This window comes from Lepidochelys kempii, chromosome 17 (assembly GCF_965140285.1).
Source record: "Lepidochelys kempii isolate rLepKem1 chromosome 17, rLepKem1.hap1, whole genome shotgun sequence".
Taxonomy (NCBI): Eukaryota; Metazoa; Chordata; order Testudines; family Cheloniidae; genus Lepidochelys; species Lepidochelys kempii.
In genome coordinates, this window is record NC_136396.1 from 9,921,246 (window position 1) to 9,940,613 (window position 19,368).

The 19,368-nt window shown below is 37.1% G+C and overlaps 1 protein-coding gene across 2 annotated transcripts in view; it reads left to right on the forward strand.

Annotated features, from left to right (window-relative positions):
* NLK (nemo like kinase) overlaps nt 1–19,368 on the forward strand; it is a 111,184-nt gene that overhangs the window by 68,173 nt on the left and 23,643 nt on the right. For both annotated transcript variants that reach the window (XM_073315702.2, XM_073315701.2), the window contains exons 4-5: nt 16,560–16,666; nt 18,585–18,670. In XM_073315702.2, the coding sequence (XP_073171803.1) occupies nt 16,560–16,666; nt 18,585–18,670 (193 nt within the window). The remainder of the gene's footprint in view (nt 1–16,559; nt 16,667–18,584; nt 18,671–19,368) is intronic.

Below are 19,368 nucleotides of genomic sequence, written 5' to 3' on the forward strand. Positions count from 1 at the left end.
TTCCTCTTCAGAGGACAGTCTTCAGAAATAAATAATTCTGTTTCACTTGAACTCTGAAATCTATTGGATCAACTTGAAGTTCTTAAATTTAAAAAAAAAAAAAAATAAAAATAAAATTGGAAAAATAAAGATAACATCTTCTGTGAAAAAATGTTCCCTGTTTTTGGACTGACTGCTCAAAATTTTGAAATTTCCCATATTTTTCAACTAGCTCTAATATTGGCTGCTAAAAAATATTCTACTTTAAAGTGAAGTTTAGTGAAAATTTCAGTAGCTCTCCCATCTTATAGGATTCGACTGTTTTGCTGAGATGGAACAAATGCCAGGGGAATGCAATGCCGGGGGCGGAGAGTGCCAGGTTGCTGCTCGTTGTTCTCCAAGTGCATTGAAGATGCCGACTATTCTATGTCCAATAGGGCTCCACCTCAGGGGGATGGCCTGCCTTAGAAAGGTGCCTGTACAGCTCCCTGCACCCAACTGTGTGCCTGTTGCTCTCGCAAAGCAGGAATCTGGTGCCAAACTGTCTTCAGTCAGGCCAAATGTAGCATTAGTCAAAGCTCCCAACACAACTATAGGACTCACCTTGTGCCTCCGATTGTTGGCTACCTGGATTTGGCCCTTATATTGGAATAGAATTCTTTTTTTCTAGAAAAGATAACTCAGAAAGTGCATCTAAAATGCCAAATGGAATTTTTAGGTTGGTTTTACAGATTATGTACCTTTTTGGTAGGAAAATAGTTAGATAAATGTCTCAATAAGGCAGCTGAAGAAGAAAGAGAATCTCTGTACTGTCCGTATATGTGCCTGTAGGGCACATGTAGTTTTAGCTGAATAAAAAGTCAGTCGGACGGAAATAATAACAAATTCTATGGGGACCCTGGTATCTTCTTGCTTTTGTGTTTTCACACCACTGAATCTAATTTGTCAACCAGTAGTGGCACAGTATTCGATAGTGTCTGTGAAAAAGCTTAGCTTGCTTTTTTCCTCATCATGCACTAACTGTAGCTTTTAATTATTTAAGGGTTTGAGATTGGGTATTGCATAAAGATATGACACCATGTTATGAATTGAAGTATGTTTGCTTTATTAAAACTACCTCTGTAGGTTCATTCAGCACCTGATTCGTGAAATAGCAAGTTCAGAGCATGTGGCAAAAGGCTGGTAGTAAGAAGAATCTGGGTTCCATTCCTGCCTCTCTCATCATTTTGGAATGTGCTCTTGAGCAAGTTGGTTGCGGTACTATGTTGTAAGGATTCCTCATATCCGTCACAGCAATTCTCATTTAATTGATATAAATTACAGACTTATAGCAGATACAAAATTATAGTTGTTATTCATTTCAAAATTATAGTAGGAGGAAATCTAAACAAAAATTGCAGCAGTTATTTTTGTGATTGATTTAATTATTTGCAAAAAATTACCAAAAGATGATTGTTCCTTAAATGTTTCAAGCCAAGTAAGTTTATTTTCCCATCAGCATTGCTATAACATACGACCAAACACCAAGCCATAACTTCATGTTATAGCATCTGTTAAATTAATTGTCAGTGTCCTTGTTCAGTCTGGTTTATTTTATCTGAGTTCTTTTAGTTTGACCTTTGCTTTATGTTTCACTCTGATACTTGAGTCAGGGAGGGAGAAATGGAAAAAACAGGTCCTTTTTATTAGACTGGAAAAATCATTTGTAGTTAAAAATCTATGTTGTACACCCATCTTGCAAAATTACCGTTGCAATGTAGATTTTTCTCCATGTCTGGAATTAGAGGTGAAGTCAATCTTGGAATTGGTGCTTAGAAATTGCTTACACAAAATATTGAATGTTTAATTAGACTAGTCTGTAGTGAGATGAGTTTTCTGTACACTTATTGTATGTTGATATGTTACTTCCCCAAACACCTTTCAGGGTTAAGAAAACTGCAAGATAATTTGTAGCTTCACAATAATCTGCTGATTTTAAAAGCATTTGTGCAGTTGGGTCAGAATATTTAAAAAAAGCTTTTTAGGTAATGATTTGATAACACATACTTGTATAAAGCTAGGGACTGTTTATTTGGCTGAGTCAGGCATAAAAATCTTTACAGGATTTATTTGTGGGTTAAGTGTACCCAACTCATCAAACAGGATTGACTATTTCCACAGGATTTTCCATATAATTACAACATAGAATGCAGTACTTTTCCTCTGTGTGTAACTCTCAAGGTTGTATAATTCATTAAATATTTCTCAGCTTGCATAAGTGGCCAGATCCTACATCTCAAGGTGGCATAAAACTAAATGGTCACTCAGGCATTTCTGTCATGTTATCAAAAATACAAAGTGCTGCCTTCAGTTAGAAAGTGGTGTGTTGTGGGCTGGAATGGGGCATTTAGAGAATCTGAGTAGAATAGCAATTGTTAATTACAAAACAGAAATAGAAAAAGCATTCAAGAATGAACTAATAAATTCTAGTAAACGTTAGATTCTTCATTTTTTCTTTCTATTATCCTAACATTTTCAACTTGCAGAACCTTAAGAGAGTGGTGCTTATAGTACTGAAAATTGGTAAGGTTAATCTCATTCAAACTTGGTCACATAAGGGAGGATGACATATATTAAACTTGTAATGTCTGTGGTGGTTTTACACCTTTGTCTTGTATGCAAGATTTGGGGATAATTTTTAGTTGAACTTTTTTTGCAAAGAGTCTTCCAAATTTTGGATAGGCCAGTCAGTTTTGTGTGTGTGTACTAATAAGATGTGAGGGTAGTTCTAAGTTTTGTATAAAATAAAATACATGCTGTAAATAAACCAAAATTATTTAGACTTTAAATGCTACAGAAGGTCCTTTTAAAAAAAAAAAAGAGAGAGAGAGAGAGATCTGACTCCTTCAGGTAATATATATAATATGAGAAGATGAATATATTGCCTGAAGGAGTCAGATCTTTTTTTTTTTCAAAAGGACCTTCTGTAGCATTTAAAGTCTAAATAATTTTGGTTTATTTACAGCATGTATTTTATTTTATATTTATACAAAAATTAGAACGACCTTTGCATCTTATTAGTAATACCGCCATGACTACAGGGGTCATTTTGCAGCATGTGTAACGTGTCTAAATTTTGTTAAGTCAGCTATTGTGCAGAAATCCTAAATTGAACAGTATAACCTCATCCCTCTAGTTTTAATGCCTTTCCTGGTTGAGATTGTGGAGCTGGTTAGAAATTTCAATATCTCCTCCCCCCCCCCCCCCCCCCCCAAAAAAAAAGATGGTTGAACTAGGCCAGTGGTTCTCAAACTTTTGTACTGGTGACCCGTTTCATATAGCAAGCCTCTGAGTGTGGAAAAAAAACCTCCCCCCCATATAAATTAAAAACACTTCTTAATATATTTAACACCATTACAAATGCTGGAGGCAAAGTGGGGTTTGGGATGGAGGCTTACAGCTCGTGACCCCCCCGCCCCATGTGATAACCTTGGAACCCCCTCAGGTTTCCCAAAATCCCCACCCAACCCTCCACCCCCGCCCATTTGAGAACCCCTTTGGTAGGCTGAGCCCTTCTGAGCAGATAAGGTTGGATGATGCTCCAGTTGCCTGAGAAGTTGCTCAAGTGACCATCTTTCAGAATGAGCCAAAGCTTTTCTTTGGGTAGCATTTTCAGGCTGTTCTGGCCTGTGCTGTTAAGCATTTAACTTTCATCTTTTTAATATAAACAAAAGCAAATGTTGAAGATTTAAGCCAAAAGCAGAAGAGTTGAAAGGGAACTACTGTGACTTGGCTTGTTCAAGCATTTCTTGCCATCGTACTGCTGCCCTTTGTTAGCTTTCTGTTTCCAGTTTTTATTTATACCACTTTGTTGTGAATTGTAAACTGACCAGAGATAAATTACACCATCAAATCCTGTTGGCAACTCGAGGGCAGTCCATGATATTGAAATAGCCATTGTAAACTTCCATCAGTATGATGGCTGCAAACCATTTCCAGAAATTTTAAAAAGAAGTGTGTATGTGTAGATACACATACATATTCACACAGATAATATATTTTTGTTGGGGAAATCATTGTATTTCCTATATTTTTGTATAAAAAAACCCTAAATTTCTACACAAGGTAACATCCATGAGTATTTAGAACTAGGTACTGATATTTTTCTGCAATGTTATCCTGCATACATGGTAGTGCTCAAGTTGAAACTGATTAATTCAATATCCCACATTTGTTCATTATACAGTCTGCTTATCCTACAGGAAGCTTTATTGTATTTGGTTTCAACCTCTAACTGAGCTCTTTGGAGTTTGAATATATCAGTTTTGTGGAGTATTGCTGGGCTTTTGGAAGGCTCTTTTTACTGGTTGATCAGGTTATTGTTATTTTTCTATTTTTGATCAATTTAACTATTTTTTTTGACCAGCTGAAAATTTGTCATTTTTTTATATTTAGATAACCTTTGCTTGGGAAATAAACTATTTTGTTTTGTTTAAATATAATACCTTATATTGATTGCTGCATAAAAATATGAACACATTTCAAGGTCAGTGATTCTAACCGAAGTGCATGCAGATTTTCTGTTTCATACCAAGTTACTGGTTGCAAAGATGGGATATTCTTTATGGTTGGCTCTTTCATAGGAACGATAGATAATACTCCAATCAGTGTGCATAGCTATTTCTTTCATGTGGACAGCAGTGTCTGAGACAAATAATCTTCATAAATTGGATTTCAGTTATCAGCGCTTGTTAAATGCCCTCATTTTATTACGCGTCATATGAGTTATAAATCAGATCTAGGTTAAGGATTGCTTCCTCTTTGGGACTGTACTATCAAGAATATTTAAATTGGGTAACCATAATCTGTTATATAGATGTTTTTGAACAATTCTATATGTAAAAGAACAGAGGCATTCATTTTTTTCATAAATGTAACTGATTTTAAGGATAGTGTATTGACAGTGTTTTAGAAAACTCTACATAGGAGTTTTGATTTTCGTTTCTTGACATTTAGATTGTATTGTTCATATGAAACTATTTTATCTTGTGGTCTGATTGCTCCTTTCCAGGGAAATGATTCTCCTATAGAGGCGACAAGTGGCATACTTGGTTAAAATCTGTTACGTTCAATGCACCAGTTCATATTTGCTTTTAAAAATCATGCTTTTTAATAGGTTTGTTTTAATTTTTAGATAGATTTAGTGCACATAAAAGCTAGCATTTTGATTTTTTATTATTTTTTTTTAAATTCAAGTAGATTCTGTTTATTCATTATTTTTGGGTGCCTAGGAAGTTTATTATTTTTAACCCGTTTGCTCTGGGAGTCAGTTTCTTGACATAAACCATTGCAACAATTGAACACTGAAGACCCTCACCGTAGAGGTATTGAAGAAAAATTAATGTATGAGAGCTTCATTGTATATGTTTGTTTTTTCCTTGTTTCTGTTACTACTAATGGTAAGTGAACTTGAAGTTGTCCATTTGAAGTTTTAACAGTTTATTTTTAAGAAAATAGCTCTAGAAGTTATTGTAGTTACTGTTCACACAATGTCCAATTCAGGGAAACAGTAATTAAATTTTCATGGAACTTGAATTTTTTAAAAAAGTGTCTGAACTTGGGAAAAATTAACAAGTAATGATAGGGACTGCCAACTCTTCTCCCTTAAATCACCACACGTTTTCAAGATGGTAACTACTTTGGTTATTGCCAATTCAACCTGAATTTGTTACTCCTGGATTTCCTTCAGAGGTTGGTTGCTCATTAGTTTAGTGACTTGTTATAGCGATTTTCCACTTAAGATTTCATGTTGGCAAGCAGGGTAAACATGGTAAACATCTGGAATGTCACTGAAAAATTCCATCTCCTGATAAGGAGGAGCCATACCCAAATATTTGGCTTTGCTAATAGACACAAGGGGATAAAACTAATAGGTACCATATTTCCCTTGTTATGTATTGCATATAATGAAAATGAGGGTAAAAGTCTCTTCACAAAATGTAGATCTTGGTTCCTTGTCCTGTAGAACTTTTGAAGGTTCAACATCCCACCTTTTAAGATGTAAGACTTCACAATACACATGTTCCAATCCCTCTACCTCCCGAAAAGAAGTCCTCCAGCAAAACTAAGGAAGACCAGACTTGGCATTCTTGATATTTCTAACGGTTAAAAAGGAAAAAATCAGAATCATCGTCCCCTCTACTTTAACATGCACCTTTAAACCTCTGTACATCTCTTGTAAAAGGAAACATTCCAATCTTTTTTTTTAAAAAAAAGCTCTTTGTAGGTCAGTATACGAGAATTCTAGTCCTAATAACCCACTTTTAGTTGCATTCTGTTTAATATGGAATGTTGTTTTAATGTCTGTATATGAATTTCCTTTGAGGTTTTGTAGAATTAATTGCTTCACTGTTGCCAAGTACAGTAACAGCACACGTTGCAGATGTGTACCTGTGCTGCTGAACGTGAACTAGTAATGGGCAGATGCCATGGAATGTTATGCTAAATGCATTCCATTTGCCAAGGAAACGTCTAAGATGCGGAACCTAGAAGCTTTTCTGGGAAAGGGAGATGTCAGTGAAAACAGGCTGGATGAATCTTTTATTTCCTTGGTGAATAAGCAAAATCCCAAGCTCATCTGGTGAGTGAATTTAAGGCCTGAATACTTAAAGACTGGATTGAGTAGAAGGTCAGGCTGTGGCTTTGAGTATAGAACGGTTAGGGGTGGCGGGGGGTAGCCTTACAATTCTGAAAACCAAGGATTTGTCTGGTCTACACAGACCTAGGTATAACACAATAATGAAATGAATTATTATTCACAACTTCAGTTATTTTAGTGCATATCTGTGTGTTAATGCTTATTTCAGATGGAGTGTCCTATTTTGCTATAACTAACTATTAAAAACTTATATGTGTTGATTTAGCTATTTTGATTCCAGTTAAACAAGTAGTATTGTAAGATTAGAAGTAGGAAGGCTGAGAGGAGCCCTAGTTCAGGAGTGCAGTTAAGTACACACTAACTTTCTGTAATTTTGACTTGATGATGTGTATAGTGTTTATTTTAGAAAGCTCTCATTCTTTCATGTCTGATTCAAATCTTTTCTACTTTTATATGTAACCCGTTTATTAGCCATCTACCTCTAGCTTGTGGAGGATGATTTATTTAATATAATAGTAATAAAATATTATGGATGAGAGTAGTCTAATGTGGCTGCTTGTGAAGCACATACTCCGTATCTAAAGAGGATTCTAGGGAGATGACCCTTTTTCCCAGATAAATGTAAATCCTTAGACTAAAGGTAGTTTGGCAGCAATGAAAACTTTTCCTCTGTTACGAGATCTACCAAATAGATGGGATAATCGTCATGTTCCTCTCTTATTACACAGAATCTGGTGAGGTTTAACTTTTATAAGTTATTTATAACTCATAATTCTAATTTTTGTATATTCTAAGTTTTCTAAATTTGGAACAAGCAAGTTTTTGCATTTTAAAATCTGTGATGATCGTTCAGTATATCTTACCTGTTTATTGATCTAATTGTCCCAATCTAACCTACTGAGGAGACGGCTATAAAGACGACATTAGGTAATGGTTGAGGCATTTGCCAGTCTCTCTATTTTTACAGAGAAAATAGCACAGAAAATACCTTCCTAACATTACTCAGTTTATTTCCATGTTGTAGCATGTATACATGGATAGAAATTTGAACTGTGCTTTTGTTTTTGCTGCAAGTACCACTCAAGTTCTTACTTGCGAGAAATTGTACATGCGCTTCTGTGGTAGGTTAGCTGTGTTGCTTGCACACCTCTCCAAGCTATTGACTGGGAAACTTAGCTTTTTTGCCATGATCTGCAGGTGCTGTTTGCCATCCTGAGCAGAAGTTTTTTGCAGACTTCATCATATTGCTGTTCTTTACACATACCTAACCTCCAACAGAACACTAAGGCTCATTCGCAAGCAGTAACAATTTACTTTACACAGGTGTAGAAGCTGTGTTTGATTGTTCAAAGTGAATCCATCTCTGAGCTGGAGTTGATGGCATGTCCCCATAACCATAGGCATGGAAATGGTACATAAAACACTGTGGTGCAGAAATCCATCCCCTGTTACTCAAGCTTAGATATTCATTCTGGTGGTATGATATGCCTAAACTCATAGCCCACTGTTAGCGTGACATAGGTACCCATTTATAAAGTGTTTGTCTGTTTAAAATATGCATAGGTGCCAGTCAGTTACCTGGTTAGAGCAGTCTAAGAATGCACTTTTTTACAAGGATTCACGACCATTAATTCTAATGGATGGTATTGCACTGCCGAATAACTTAATTTTGTTTCATTGTTTATGTTTAAATAACTTTACTGAAAGTGGCATAACATTTATAGAAATAAAATCTGAACAATAATATACATAAAGAAAATATAAATAACAAACTTAGGAATCTAGCAATAAAAAACTCAATCCCCATGGAAAATATGGAGTGAGAATCTGTCCTCTACAGTAAATACCAGATAGTTGAATGAAAAATTTAGTCATAAGATTCCAAATGTTAAACAATCCATCTTGACAACATAGCTCAAATTATAGGGCGAGAAGATGGAGATCTAATGTCTTAATAAGAAGTTGTATACCCTCCGTATAGTACTGAAGGATTAATGGAACATCTGAATTAATAGTGCACCACTTTTCTAGTATCAATGCAAAATATTGCTTTCTAATCTTTTGTAATATTGAATTCTGCAACTGCAGAAAGACAGATGTTCTCCTTCTTGGCCAATAATTATTGCAGGCTTCTCTAGTCACTCTTTCTCTGAAGATTTTCCTGATTAAAGCTTATGCCAGAAGCAGCTGAAGATTAACAATATTGTCACTTTTTGTCAATCACATGTGTCAACCTGAATTGATGCACCGAAGGAAGAGATGTGCAGCGGACTTTCCCATTCTGTCTTAAGAGCTCTCTGACTGACAGTGTTTCATGAGACATGACCTGCACAAATGAATCATTTAAAAATTATTCCAGCTCCCAATGAGAAGGATGACTGGTCACACTATCAGAGTGCCTATTAGAGTACTCTGACCTCTCATTCTTTCACAGGACCTTTTCAAAATGTTATACAGTAGGTCTTTTTACTCTTTGAATTTCTGTCTTCTCCTTCCCTCTTCGTTACTCAACCTTCTTTCTTGCCGTCTTTCATAAACATCTTAAATCTGTTGCTTGTAGCATAATATGCCATGCTGCTTGCACCTGTTGAAAATGTGATATTTCTAAACCAATAAATTATGGTCTGCCTCCCCACCACTCCCTGTATTTTCTGAGTAAAGTCTGCCTTTTTCTCCCCTTTGTATTTTCTGAAGGGCCTTAGCTATGGACTGAAAATCTATTTTATGCATCAGAAAAATAGAAATACCTTTATTCCAAAAGCTGGAAAACCAGTTGGATAATGTCACTTGTAACTGAAGCTATAAATCCTAGAACCTCCTGTCTATGTGCACAAATGCACCACACTGACAAAGGAGTTATCGTTTGAGGCCAGATAAAAGTATACATTCATAGCCAGGAGTCTAACCCTAAATGATAAACCAAAGTGGTGTGGGGGTTTTTTGCCCAGCCTGATCAATTATACAGTCATTTACTAATTAGCAAAGTATCTAAGTTTATATAGCTGAACCAACAGTAAGAGTAAATATGCCTTATCTATGACTACGCTGAAGTTGGCATGTGACGTATCTTGACAGAATTTCAAAGGGGTGCAGCTTTTAAAATATATGTTCTCGGACACACGTGTTGAAAACAATTTCCATTTTTAGACTTTTGTCATCGTATTAGTTATATGGGCACAAGGGAAGCATGTTTTAATGATCTGACATAAGCTCAAAAGGGACAGTAATCTAATTGAGGAGTAAGATGCAAGAAAGAGGCATTTTGTATTGCTTCTTGCATTGATGAATTAAGCGCTAAGATTTCTGAGACATGGCCATCGGAAAATTTTTGTCAGCCTCCCATGGAAGTTTTTTCTGCTGACCAGGCCTCTTGTTGATCAGTGATATCAGTTCACACCTGCATGAATGTTACAGGATGAATGTCACTGATACCACCGAAAATGGCTAAGTGAAGGGTTCGTACAGCAGCATACACTGGCTAATGGCAAATAACCTATTTTTATTTTTGAAAAACTAACAGATCAAAATTGTATCTTTTCTGTGTAATCTTCATTTTATAGAAACAATCTGCTTTTTGGGATTTTATTTTTACTGTAGCCAAATATTGGTTTTGTGAGGTTTTTCCTTAGTATTGTCTGAATATGAAACCGCTTCTGTCTAGAAAATGTGCCTATAGTTAGGGAGATTTGTATACATACTGAAAAATATCAAGCAAAACAGCGTCAATGCTTTTCTTTGCTTTAACTTATCAATGACATGAATGTTAATCACAGTAACCCCTGTCAATTTTTACAAAACCGTGAATCATTAGCAGCCACCTTGGAACCACCTAAAATTTCCTGAAAGTGTTAAAAATATATATACTTCAAAATAACAGACAGTTTTATGATAAGTTAAATAATACTTGCCACTTATGTAGCCCCTTTGATCTCAGGATCTGAGTACTTTACAAATTAGCCTCATGACTCCCCTGTGAGGTGGATGATGACGTACCCATTTTACAGGCTAATCCAAAGTACTCTTAATTGACTTGCCCACAAGCCATTCATACGGTACCCAGGAGTCCTGTTTCCATCACCTGAATAAGTACTAAACACTGATTTTTCTTTCTTTGACGTTAGTTTCTTTTTTTAATGTGCATAATATTGGATCATTATTCCTCTTGCAGATTATGCATATGAGAGTGTAGTTTTTAGTCAGCCCCCCCGCCCCATTCCACTCTTATTGCATCATTAATCACTTCTTTGTCTTAAATCGTGACCACAAGATTGTGACTTTGTTGTTGAGCAAATAGAAATTACATAATGAGGAAAGTCTTAATATGTTAGCTTTGTGTAGAAATACTTTACAATATTTTGTCATTTTCTCAATATCCTATGTTCTCAATTCCAAATGTCTGAAGGTATTTATTTAAAAAAAAAAAATTGGTAGTAACTTGTCTGTCAGTTTGTCACCCATAAAAATACTTCTCCCCTTAATTTGTACTGCTTCTTACATTGCTTCCTCTTTTTATGCATGGCTGCATTTAACAGTTGTACTGCAGCCTTCCATGCATACTGTGCTGTATCGAAGCTGTAAACTGCAACAAGTGCATAATAATACAAGCACTTGAAGAATTTCCCATTTAAACATCAAATTAATTTAATCTTGAGTCTCAATAATTATATAATTGAGAGGATTTAGAGAATAATCTTAAAATAGATGGTGTAACTTATTGCAGGACCACAGGCCATGTTCGGTTCTCTCTTCCTTTCCCACGCCTTCAGGGAATGAATCTTCACTCATCATACCACTAGTTAAATAGGAGATTTTCAGACAAGTGGTTTTACTGGGCATCAGAGAGCCTGAACATTTTACTCTTGCCAACCAGAAGAACAGAGCCCACAACACCCCTTACGCAATAGATGGTGGTTCCACTGCCAGTTAATAATTAACATGGGTTGAGAGGAAATGCCAGCATATTTTTAACTATAAGTGAGGATATATAGAAATATAAATTTCATGAGATTTTATTCCATTAATTCTTATACTATTCTTAACCAGACCAGCCTTTTCTTATTTTGCATATTAATATGAAACAGGTGTATTACAGGAGAATTATAATTAATGGGTTATTGCATTTGGGAAGTGGCAAGAAGAAACAGACATGGCACCATGTCCTAATGTGCTAAAGTGGCTGAATGAGAGAATTCCTGTCTCTGTTTCAAAGGGCATCCTGAAATGTGAAAATTATAAGAACTTCTCTGGTTAGAAAATAAACTGTTGAAACCTTTTCCCATGGTAACATAGCAGTTGAACACATCTTCCACCATTTACTTCCCCAGGACCTTGCTAATTCATATTCTGCTAATCCACATACCCCATAACTTGCCCAAGACATGGTGGTCTCATCCCAACCTAAATCTGAGTTTTCTGAAACTTCTTTCCTTATTAATATACTATAGGTAAAGCTGTGAGATTGTCACGGAGGTCACCGAAGTCATGGATTCCATGATTTTTCCGTGACCTCAGTGACTTCTGGTGCAGTTGACATGGGGGTTGCCTGAGGAACTTGGGCAGCCCCTGGACCAGTTGCACCAGCTGCTGCTGGGGCAGTCTCAGGCCACTGCCTTCCTCCCACCCCCCAGCAGGAGTTTGTGGGGGTGGGGGGGAGGGGGGAGGGCCTCAGGGCAGGGGGTTGGGGCACGGGAGGGGGTGAGAACTCCAGGCGGTGCTTACCTCAGGGGCCTCCCCGGAAGCGGCAACATTCCTCGGCTCCTCGGGGGAGGCAGTGCCAGGGGGTCTGCGTGCTGCCTTCCCTTGCAGGCACCGCCCCCGCTGCTCCCATCGACCACAGTTCCCGGCAAATGGGAGTTGCGGAGCCAGCGCTAGGGGAGGAGGCAGCATGCAGAGACATGTGGCTGTGCCTCTGCTTAGGAGCTGAGGGATGTTGCTGCTTCCAGGGAGGCACGGAGCTGAGTAGGGAGCCTGCCAGCCCAGCCAAACCCTCCACACCAGCACCAGCGTGGGTCCCAGGCCGTGCGCCACTACCGCGCCCTCCCCCCAACCCTCCGAGCACCTCTGGCACCCCTGGGCCACCATCCTCCCCAAGATTTAGTCGGGAGTATATAGTACAAATCATGGACAGATCACGGGCCATAAATTTTTGTTTACTGCCTGTATCCTGTCCATGACTTTTACTAAAAATACCCATGACTAAAGTGTAGCCTTAACTATAGAACATGAGTTATATTTATACATTATTGAAATTAAGTTAATGCATCCAGGAGCAAAGTACGCTTTCATGCAATATTCTTGGTTTGTTTACTTACTTGTCAGTTTGCAAAATTTACTAATTTTGGTGGGTCTCCAAGTCGGTGTGAATTAGTGAGAGTCTATTGTGATCCGCATTTTCCTTTATAATTGTTCTGAAGCAAACTGGTACACTTTGTAGTTCTAATTTTATACAGCTACTTAACTAATTATAGCTGTCAGTAGCAATTTTCATCTGCTGGTAATGTTCAGTTTAGCTCTGTAATGTAGCTCCAGTGACCTCCTACTGGCCAGCATATACTATAGATCAATTTAAATAGGAAAAATGCAAGTGTCAGTTAAAATATTTTATTGAAATCCCATAACTTTAGACATAGTCTGTTATTTTAGCTAAATATTAACAGGCCTAAGCAAAGGCATTGACCTGGTTGGGCACCAGCTGTTTAAGAGGCTGCCACATTTGCAAAAGACAGATACACTGAGCAAGTCCTGCTTTCACTCTTGTTTAGAGATCCTCATTAAATTATCCAGACACAATAATCAGATAGCTGCTGTTCAAGTTAATGGCACCTCTGAGCCCCTGTCAAGAGAGCTTTATTTAATGCGCAACAGACCTGGAGTGGTGCAGGTGCCATTTCAGGCCCTCATTTAATTTAAGCGGCTTTAGTTGGCATGACAACTAGTTGAGACATCTGGGAGACATTATGCTAGGGATTGAGATTTAGGAGGATTTGTGGTATAGCAAAACAGAAATCTTATAATAAAGTGCACAGTATTGCTTTTGGGTTTTTGAATATTTTATTGGAAAATGTAGAATTTCAGGATAAGTTGCAGCCAGCAGGTAAAAGGAAGTGTAAAAAGGCTGGCATACCTATTAAAAGGAGGCCTTTGCAAAGTGAAAATTGCTTTATTAAACTAAAAATTATTGTATTCCGATGTTGCTGAACTTTTCTTTGGGTTACATTTACTAGAGAAGTTCTAGGGAAGTTTTTGTTAGAAAATTATGTGATGTGTCATTAATTTATGAAATATAACTCAGTGGGTTTTAGTACTGTGCCACTTTAAAAAATTGAATGCATTTTTAGATGATGTATAAAACCTGGTTAGATAGGGCACCTAAAAAATTGGATACTTGAAAGGAATGAAGTGACCGGTAATGTATATGAAGCAACAGACAGGTTTGGTGGGATAAGCAATCATTTGGCTGGGGAAGAAAGGAGGTTGCAGGATCTTACTGGGTCATCATACATGAGGTTTAAACTGTGCTGATTCACTAACCAGAGGAGTGGTAAGAAGAAGGGGTCGAAATTCCTGAGAAGGCTCGTCTGTTTATCAACTTACTGGCTTAGAGTTCAGAAAGATATCTGTCTCACAGTTAGTTTGCTGTCATTTGCAGAGTTATTTAGCAGAGGATTTAGCCTAGCTATAAGTATTGAGGTAGTGGATGCATCGACGATCTAGTGGTTTTACAGGTTAAAGGTGGGGTTTTTAAAAAGCACTCAACTCAGCATTGACTTAATCGTGTTCCCACTGCAATCATTGGTAAAGCTCCTATCGACGTCAATGGCTGCAGAGTTAGGGTCAACACTTTTGAAAATCCCACTGAAAGGTGCTGAGTTTACAGAATTGCCATGGCTGGTGCGCAACGGATAGGAATGCTACTGGATTTTGCCTCATTCATAAGGATTTTTGTTTCCAAAAGTCAGTGTCAGGTGTGGAAAGATAGAATTTTCTCTTCTGGATTAGTCCATACATTTTGTTATCCTGCTTCTGGCAGTGGCCTGATGCTTCAGAGGAAGGCAGGAAAAATATTATGCCCTTCACCAGTTGTGCAGTGCTGTATTTTTGGTGGGTGGAAGTTGAGCTGTTCCTGTCCCCTGCAGATGATCAGCTTATATCTCGAAGCACAGGAGAGCCGATTACAATTCTCTTATCTTGAATTGCAAATGAGAGAGTGTGGTTCAATGAAGAAGACACTGGACTGGGTCTTGAGAGACCTGTACTCTATTTCTGGCTCTGCAGCTGACCTGATGTGTGACCTTGGCAAGGCACTTTCCTCTCTGTGCCTTTGTTTCCCCTCCTAACCTTTTTGGTGACTTGGATTGTATACTCTTTGGGCCAAGGAATATCTCTTAACTGTGTGTTTGTACTATGCCCACCACTACTATCTAACTAAAGCGGGGGCTCTAGGCATTATTATAATATTAATAATAATAATAATAATAGTGTATTGAAAATAAGGCCACAATATTTGACTGACCATCTGCAATAGTGAATACATTAAGTTACTTGTATATTAGTACAGCAAATCCCAGAATTTCCCTTTTCTTTTCAAATGTGGCTGTCCCCTGAAAAGCAGCTATGTCAACAGAGTATGTTTCTTTATTCTTTTATCAAACTTGCTCAGTTTATACATCAAAATAAGATTTTCTGAACCGTCAGCATTAGAAATTCAACCTGTTACTTGAAAATCAAGACATACTGGCTCTACTTCAGACTGTCCATCATTGCAGACGCTCATCAACAATAAAGAATGCAAATCAGTACTTAGCTGGCAATTTTGTTGATGCAGGAGGCAGAATAAAATACAACTTGCTTTTCAGCAGCTATGTAGGCTCTTGGTTGCTGACATGAGCAAAAATGCGTCAGTAAAGTAAGCAGATATGTCTGATGTGGTGAGCAGCTATCTTCAGCACCCAAGGTACCCTTTTTGGTTTTTTTTTTTTAAGAATTACCTTTTTGTCTATAACCCCGCATTCAGGAAATTGACAACTTCATCAATTTCCTGACAATGTTGTTTCTGTGTTCCCTCTGCTGTATTTCTCCATTTGTGAAAGATAGTATTTTGCAATTGCTGGTGCTGTCTGAGCAGACATGCCCCCCTTCTTAATTTACATCTCTACATTGATGTCAGCAAGAATAACAGCACTTGGAATATTCAGCTACTGTTATCAATCACCAGCAGGCTCCTACACCTGTTGCTTTGTGTGTGACAGCACACCAGTTGGTGGCTTTTGCCTTTTCTTCCACATAGAGGTGCTATTTTTTTAAATTAGAACTTGAAAGAGATTTACAACCAGTGATTTGTATGTGTGTGCATGGGAGGAGATTTGGAGCTTGTGGAAGTGAAATATTGATAGTACAGGTAGAGATGGCACAATGCATGCAGATACTGTACAAGCTTCCTATGAGAGCAATGCACTACTGACCTACAATACCCATGCTTGGGCTCTATTTTCCAACTGTATTGACCTCTATCAACTGGTCTGGTTATGTGATGTGGATAAATTTCCACTAAGGATTAAGGTGATGCCACCAGCATCGCATGTAATTTATTATTTAATAAGAATTTTGAGCCCAAAATTACAGGTTTTAAAATACAATTAAATTAACACTGGGCATCTTATCCTTCATGAGCCATGTTTTGGCTTTCAAATAATTTTGTAATGTATATTCATAAGTGTAAATGTGGCTTTGTTCAGTAATTAAGTTTTCTCTTGTAACTAAACTGTCAAGTAATTCTTGTGGAGGTCTGGAGATTTGACCTCTATTATATCAGTCAAGAAGCTTTATTCTTTTGTTATTCTACAGCTTTGAGCTATAAGAATTAAAATTCTTGTGAGCAAGAGTAACTGTTTCAAATGGATTATATGCTGCACTTTCTGTACTTTCCTTAACTAATAACTTGAAGATACGTTGTCACTGAATTGATGCAGAGTGACCTCCATAAGATTATCGTCTCTCCTCAACCTCTCAGCTCGGATCATGTCAAAGTTTTTCTTTACCAGATTTTAAGAGGTAACTTTTTTGTTTAAAACTGATGAAACAATATTGAACTAAGTGGTGTATTCTTTCTTGGTAATTTTCTCTTGGGAGTAAAAGTTCAGAAACTAGTGAGGCAAGTCTTTGTAATGTGTAGAACAAAATATATTTAACACATTGTTTTGTTACTTAATGTTGTCTTTGAAAGAATAGCAAAGGTGTACACGAAGCTCTTGGCCTTGCTGCTTTTTTAGGGTACTGTATGTATGAAGGTGGCAATCCTTGTTCTTTAACCTGAATGACTTCTCTAATGGTTACTGAAAAGATGAAGCGCAACACTGATTTTTTTTAAACTATAGATCTTATGAAGTAAAGTGGCCTTTTGGATTAGGCTGCCGAGAAGACACCTGAGGCCATCCTATCTGGTGAATACATTTTAGCCAGAACTAAATATGATGCTATATTGTAAAACAAAGTAACTGAAATTATTGTAGAAGTGGCCACTAAAATTGGCTCAGTAAAAATAATCTCATGATAATACTGGTTATACATTTAGATCTTTCAGTGGATTCGGAAATTACAGATTCAGTTTACTGAGTTGGACTTCTGACTTTTGATGAGGCTAAACTGCCTCACTTCCCATGTGTTTTATTTGTTTTCCACAATGAAAATCAGCTGAAAATAAACAGAAGCCATTTTTTCTTGATAAAAATAGTTATTGGGTCATATTCAGCAATGTCAGAACAAGGAGGTGTAAAGTACATCCAAAGGCGGTATTATCCCCCAGCCAAGCCTGTTGAACCAGAGGAGAGGTTTATCCCTCTGAAGGACATATTGTGTTTGTGCCTCTGATATGAGTTGGCTTCAGAGTAAGTGATAGTACACATCAATTTTAATTTCCATCAAGATGACAATGTCATGCTGCCGGTTGGATCCTCTTCTGTGAATAATTTTTTTTTATTCCATCTGCCCTGGTCACTTGACCTTTGACCTCAGCACTACCCATTTTGTCCCATATCCCTAAGTGAGGATCTGGTCACTTTTCTGTTGACCAGATTTTGTCCACTACATTCCAGTACCTAATGAACTTCACACCGACTAATTACTTTCATGGACGCTTACTCCATGGTGAGCTTTAGTGAGGTGCTTCCTGAATTTTTTGTTTGTTTGTTTAAAATGGACTGAAGTTGCAACCACAGAGACTAAAAGCACAGGGGAAGCAGCTGTGAGGGGGATAACTAATGTGAATGGTGTGTCCTTCTCCCCTCCCAGCCTGATGAAAGTTGAAAGGCCTCTAGTGGCAGGGACCAAATGCTCTGAGTTGCTTTGTTTTGTTTTGAAATTTTTTGTAGTAATAAAGTTAGCCCTCAGTAAAGGGCCTTGGGCTAAACTGTAGTTTGGGACTTTATTTTACATTCCATGGCTGGTGTATCTGCACATCGGTTTACAAGGTAATAGAGAACAGAAAATCATTACAGCAACTGTTAGCTGTAAAATAATTACATTGAACCAAAACCTATGTTGTATATTGTACAGCCTCACCCTACTTCCTCTTGAACACTCCTCTTAAAAACATCTAGTTATGCTTCAATTGAACGTTAGTGCTTCAGAAATTATGTAATTGAAGTAGATATATTTATTTATAAGAACTGTTTATAATGATGATTTTTATACAATAATATGTGTACTTTTATAGCAAAAGAGAGGAAGAAAGTATATGTTGAAAAGTATGTCTGCTTAAATAATTTGCTCTCTATGACCTGGATCCTGCAAAGACTTATTTATATGTTTAACTTCATTCTTGAGTAGTAAAGTAGTGAGGTAAAGTTAATGGGACTACTAGCAGTGTGTAAAGTTAAGCAGATGCATAAGTCTTTGATGATGCCTTTCAGGAAAATATGCCTTCAGTCATAGGTTATAGTAGAGAATGTATTTACTTTGTTTAATATTTCAGGTCTGAAATATCTACATTCAGCTGGGATTTTACATCGAGACATTAAACCAGGGAACCTACTTGTGAACAGCAACTGTGTTCTTAAGGTGGTATCTAAATTTATTTAAAATTTGTACAGTTTATTATATATCGGGGTCATGGTCAAAGAGATTTGTACTTTAATAAAATCTTTCCCCAGTTAAGTGTGTTCATAAGTAAAAACAGCCCCACACCTCCCCCCCAGAAAAACAAGAGTAAAGCTATACGAACAGAAAAATTTTTCCACTGACTTCAGCAGGAACTGCTGTGTGCTTAGCAGGTTTGAAAAGCCTGTAATACGTTTAAGTGTTGCTACAACACTGTCAGTAACACATTGCCACCGTGAAGGTGGCAATGAATGCTGGAGATTTCTCCCTTAATTTATTTTTATACTTTTAAGGGTGAGGAAATGTGTCCTACTGTAATTAAACCAGCTTTATTTGTTTTTAATTTAATTAGGTCCTTATTTTGAAAATCTTGTCTGGCTACTTTTTCCTTTATCCTAGTAAAAAGAAACTATAAAAAAAATTAAGAACAGCAGCAGTCTGTAGTGACAGGAAAGGCGAAATCTCACTGCTGACATCTTTAAGGAGCACCATCACAAAAGGAAATGTGTATTGGAATGAATCATTTTGAGCCCAGGAAGTTGTCAGTGATCTTTTAAGGGCAAAATGCTGGATTGGGATTTTAATATTAAACTTGACAGTGTAATGCCAGCTGAAAAATATATTGTCATGTCAAGAAAATCTAAATAATTGTAGACATT